This window comes from Sinocyclocheilus grahami, unplaced genomic scaffold (assembly GCF_001515645.1).
Source record: "Sinocyclocheilus grahami isolate Dianchi unplaced genomic scaffold, SAMN03320097.WGS_v1.1 scaffold77.1, whole genome shotgun sequence".
NCBI classification, from domain to species: Eukaryota; Metazoa; Chordata; class Actinopteri; order Cypriniformes; family Cyprinidae; genus Sinocyclocheilus; species Sinocyclocheilus grahami.
The window spans coordinates 964,831-970,381 of NW_015505256.1; the positions used below are offsets into that span (position 1 = coordinate 964,831).

At 38.3% G+C, this 5,551-nt stretch overlaps 1 protein-coding gene across 1 annotated transcript in view; it reads right to left on the reverse strand.

Annotated features, from left to right (window-relative positions):
* Positions 1-422: 422 nt before the first annotated feature.
* LOC107586088 (lysyl oxidase homolog 4-like) overlaps positions 423-5,551 on the reverse strand; it is a 28,560-nt gene continuing 23,431 nt past the window's right edge. The window contains exons 10-13 of the mRNA XM_016273325.1: positions 2,760-2,875; positions 2,355-2,491; positions 574-685; positions 423-493 (exon numbers count right to left, since the gene is read on the reverse strand). Of these exons, the coding sequence (XP_016128811.1) occupies positions 423-493; positions 574-685; positions 2,355-2,491; positions 2,760-2,875 (436 nt within the window). The remainder of the gene's footprint in view (positions 494-573; positions 686-2,354; positions 2,492-2,759; positions 2,876-5,551) is intronic.

Below are 5,551 nucleotides of genomic sequence, written 5' to 3' on the forward strand. Positions count from 1 at the left end.
TGTCAGGAACACAGACTGAAATATAGTGCACAAGTTATGCTTCTTTTTTTTTTGTTCAATATTGTGTGTACTCTTTGAAGTTCCAGTCTATATCCATTGCAAACGGGTGGAAAAGAACAACCAGTATGTTATTCAAAAACGAAAAGTCAAATAAAAAATACTAAGAAGAAAAAAAAGGACCGAATCAGATTTTTGGGTGAACTAACCCTCTAAATTATATTCTTTTGTTTGATTTCCAAACATCTGCTAAACTTAATTAATTTCCATAATGAAAATTGTTTAGCGATGTAGCATATCTTGTCCACTCAGCGGTGCTACTGGTAGACTGTTCTGAGATCAGCTGAGAAAATCTCCCAGGTTATTAACCGCATTTCCGGGACCCATTATTGAGCATCCTCTCCTCTCACCTTTCTTTAACAGGCTCAAATGAAGTTATTGCTAATCTGACGCTGATGTTCGAATAAATCCTCAGTTTCAGCACTGTAGGCATCACCTGTAAAAGTGTATCAGAATTTAGACACTAGCATACTTGAGCATACATACATATATCATTCATTGCTATGGGGATCATACCTGCATGACAGCCATACATAAACACTCTGTGTCCATCATATTTACATCGACAACGCATGACGTTGTTCATAAAATCTGATTCAGCCATGTCCAGGGATGGATTTACCTCAACCTGACAAAACACACACAAGAATGAATAGAGCTCTTCAGTAATGAGATCAATTTGTAGGGCAAGGATAATTTGCGATGGGTTCCCTCAGCAATTACTAATGGGTTAAAAAAAAAACTTAATAGGGTCTCTGGTTAACATGACTTTCACTTTTTCTACTACACCAAAAATCAAACACAGGTATACCTCAAACATTTTTAAGCTGCCCCTTTTTTTATAAACCACAATTGCTACCAAGTTGCTACTTAAGAAGAATCTAATTTAATTAATGCAATATTAAAAGTAATATAATACAGTACTATAATTTAATAATTTACTATAATACAAAAATATGCTACAATACTAATTTACTATAATTCAATATAATAATTTACTATTATAAATAAAATAAAATTATATGATATTATATTATTATAAAGAACTGTAAGGATGGGTGAACAGCATTAAATATAGCTATTGGTGTCATTTAATCATGGCATTGTAAAAGTTTCACAGTTGCAGACATGCAGAACCAACAAGGATGTGGAGCTTTTAAAGAAATGTTATGCAATCAGATTGCTCATCAAAGCACTTTACCAATTGGTTCCACCAAATCAGGCTCCCAAATTACTGTTATATAGTCACAATATAATAATTTATTAGTATGAAAACATGCTGTTTAAGCAGGGTATGAAGTCAAACGAGTTTCTTTCAGCTACATTATTAATGTGATTATGCCTACTAGGCTTAAGAACATTTTAAATGCTGAAACAACAGTTCTTTTATTTTATTTTTGCCATTACTGTGGAAATATTTTTCTTAGTAGCCAAAGGTAATTATTTTGTCAGCACATTCAAATGCAAGTCTCGCTTATCTTTTTTTCTTTGCGCTTTTAATGACAGTGTGCAACTTTAACTCTGGACTGTGGAGATCTGGGTCTGTCTGACCATATGTTTGAGCGAGAAAGAGCCTGTAAAACAGGCGGGCATAAATTCCTCTGAACCTAATTGACCATGTCTAATAGAGGGCCTAATAGCACGCCTTGCTCCTCCAGCAGGGAATGCTTAACATTGGGTTATTTTGGGTGTAGAATTAAAGACAAGCAACTCAAAGAAAAAGCAACAGGTTTGCCTTGATCATCAAGTATAGATGCTTCATTTATACAGCGCCTTTGCTCGGATGGGTTGGCATGGAATAGCTGGCATCACTCAACATGGAGATGGGAGCTCTGACCTTTGAGTATCACCACGGCTCGTCGCTGTGCCATACATAGCAGCAGCCCGATGCTGGTTTGTAATTAGCATCTGCCAAACATGCTTAAAATACATGCAAATCTATCATGGCGACATTTCGAGCAAATAAATCTTCAAAATGGTCAAGGCACAAAAGGTACACTGTAATTAAAACAGAGCTTCACGTCAACCTATATTTTATGACTGGGATGCATAAAAGGACTCTTGATTGGCCCCTAAAGCGGCTCTTTGATTGACTGGTTCTGCATGTGAAGCTCAGCTGCGGAAGTTTTCACAGTGCCCACAGTGATTTGGATGATTAACATGTTCCAAGGTTAATGACAGAGAAAAAGTGGCTAAACTGCATCCTGAAAAGAGAATCTACTCTTCAAGGAATAGTGAAAAAAGTTTTGTGCTATGACTGCCGCCTTTCAAGGTTCAGATGTTCTGAATCATTTCACCTGCATGATGTAGTCTCCGGGTCTGACATCAGTGATGTCTATCCACTGGCAGTCGATATCGTGGCGGTAAGTGTCCCAGCAGCCCACCGAAATGCCTTGATCTCCGTAATTGTAACACGAAAAGCGTTTGTGAAGTCCTGAAGAAATAAAAAACAAAAACAGTTGTGTGTAGTTGCACTTGTAAATTATGAAAGCCCCCGAATTGAAGTTTCCGCTACTGAATAAAAAATAAAAAAGGTAATTGCGACATCTCACAATCCTGATTTTTTTTCTTGCAATTCCGATTTACATCTTGCAATTCTGACTTTCGCAGTTACCTTTTTTTTGTATTATTAAGTGGCAGAAACGGGCTTCTATATAAACCAAATGCCATTCATGTAAGATTTAACACAACTACACTTTTACCATCAGGGCAGTAGGTGTCTTCCAGACAGAAACTGGCTTTGTGTCCTTCGGCCACTCGGCTTCCGTTGAGTGTGAGGAGGTCATAATGTGTGAACACTTCAATGCTGTGATAATGCCTGAATCAAAAATATTCACATCAATAAATGTCGGCAGAATCAGAATTCAGTGGTGATTACCAAGGCAAGAATCATTACTACTATTCCTTTTTTTAACAACAATAATCCCATTTAAATCTAAAAACAAGTTGGGTCAAAAGTAATCTAAAAGTAATCAGAATACATTACCTAAACTGAGTAATCTAGATTACATTACTACAAAATCATTAACAGACTACAATTTGTACTTAATCTACCCAGCACTGCTGGCAACCACCCACAACACCCTAGAGACATGGCAGCAGTTTTGCACCAACTTTATTCCAATATGTAAACATCAAGTTGACTTATATTTCATGCTGGCTAGTGAACATGGGAAGAACAAAGGTTCACTATGGACCACTGCCTAATGACCTCACTGCTCCTACATGAAGGTGTTGGCTGCTACTGCAACACCCTTTCCAGGAAGTTGTTGTTATGCTGACAGGGTTACACTTGCAGAGCTGTTTATTCAGCTCGTCTGAATAGATGGCTTTCAAACGCCAACTTTGCTGGTGTTGTTTTAAAAGATTAATAAAACAGGATTGGCCTGTGAACACGCAAAACCCACAACTCCTCCACAACAGAGCGCCTTGTTCCCACAGAATGGTTTTGCAATTTTTTTCAGAACACATGTAAAGGGAGTGGAGGTGCTCAATGCAGCAAATTAATCTAAAAGATGACGGCAAGCTTGCTGACCACCCATGACCAGTTTTAGAAATATGAGTGTTCATTCCTTTCATTGCAAGTTAAAATTACTTACTGAACTGAAAGGAAATGTAACCACAAACACTGTCTTAGCAAAAATTGAGTGTCATACGGCAGGGTTATTCCTGCATTATTTGGATCCATGTGCTGTCTGCATTAAGTACCCCATTTATTAAAAGAGTACATGCAAAAGCTGATCCTGAGTGTTACAGTTCGGACCAAAAACCCTCTGCATGTATTAACCTAGAACACTGCCTAACACTTGATGGCTGCTCTGTCAATTCTTCGTCTTCAATTAGAAACCTAGATATGCAATTTGATAGCAATCTTACCTTGAAAAGCCATGTTTCTAGCATTTGTAAAACTGCATTTTCCATCTTAAAAATATATCTAAATTATGACATATGCTCTCAATGTCAAATGCAGAAATGTTAATTCATGCATTCATGACCTCAAGGTTAGATTATTGCAATGCTTTGCAATGCTTTGCTCTGCGCGCTTATTAAACTAACTCCAGCTGGATCAAAATGCAGCAGCTAGAGTTCTTACTAGAACCAGGAAGTATGACCATATTAGACCGGTTCTGTCAACACTGCACTGGCGCCCTATTAAACATTGTGTACATTTTAAAATCTTGCTAATTACTTAGCTTCTCAGTACTTATGCGAGCTCTTAATGCATTATAGTCCTTCACGTCCCCTCCGATCTCAAAACTCTGGCCATTTGTAAATCATGATGGACGATGACATCGGGGGGGGGGGGGGGGGGGGGTGTCCAAGGCAGAATTTGAAGTAAAACCATGGCTAATTTTCATAAGAGCAGTATTGTTTGTGTGCGTTGGTGCTTTTATTCCAATGTTTAAAATGGCTGAATGAACGGTGTATTCTGTGGGTAGGGGGTGTGCCTGAAGCATGAAACCGTATGCAGAAATGCACGGAAAATAAATGACGCGTTATATGGAACCACTTAAAGGACATGGTTAGCTGCTTGCTAGCGGTAGACTGTTACATTACAGTACATGAAAGTTCACTTCCCACATAAACAGAGTAAGGAGAGATGACTGATAGGACAATGGCGAATGATTTGCAGATACTGAGCACCACTGACAAATATCTAATCTTGTAAAATGTGTGGTAGTGGCAGTACCTACCAGTGCTCAACATCGTGATGTCTGTCAGCCATCGGCGATGGACGATGGCATCGTCTATCGGCACAACCCTACGTGCGGGTGGCAGATCCTTTTCCTATTTAGCACCCAAACTCTGGAACAATCTACCTAACACTGTTTGGGAGGCAGACACGCTCTGCCAGTTTAAATCTAGATTAAAGACCCATCTCTTTAACCTGGTTTACATATAACACACTATCACATTTCTATAATTCAAATCTATTAAAGGTTTGTTAGGCTGCATTAATTAGGTCAACCAGAACCAAGAAAATTTCCCATAACACCCGATGTACTTGTTACAACATAAGAAGAATGGAATCTACGCTAATATTAATCTGTTTCATTCTTATTCCAAGGTCACTATAGCCACCCAAATCCAGTCCGTATCCAGTCCATATGGTGGATCAGCACCTAGAGACAACCTCTACAGCCCTGAATGTCAGTGGTGACCATGTTAACTAGATGAGCCCTAGAGACAGATCCCCTGTGAAGACCTCATCAACTTGACAGCCATCGATACAAGACCATGAGAACCAGACGAGTCAAGTCAACTTTAAGTCAAGTCACCTTTATTTATATAGCGCTTTTAACAATACAGATTGTGTCAAAGCAACTGAACAGCATTAATTAGGAAAATAGTGTGTCAATAATGCAAAATGACAATAGTAAACACTAATTTTTCAGTTAAAAACAGTTCATCATTGAATTCAGTGATGTCATCATCCAGCTCAGTTCAGTTTAAATAGTATCTTTGCAATCATTTGCAATCAAGTCAACGATAT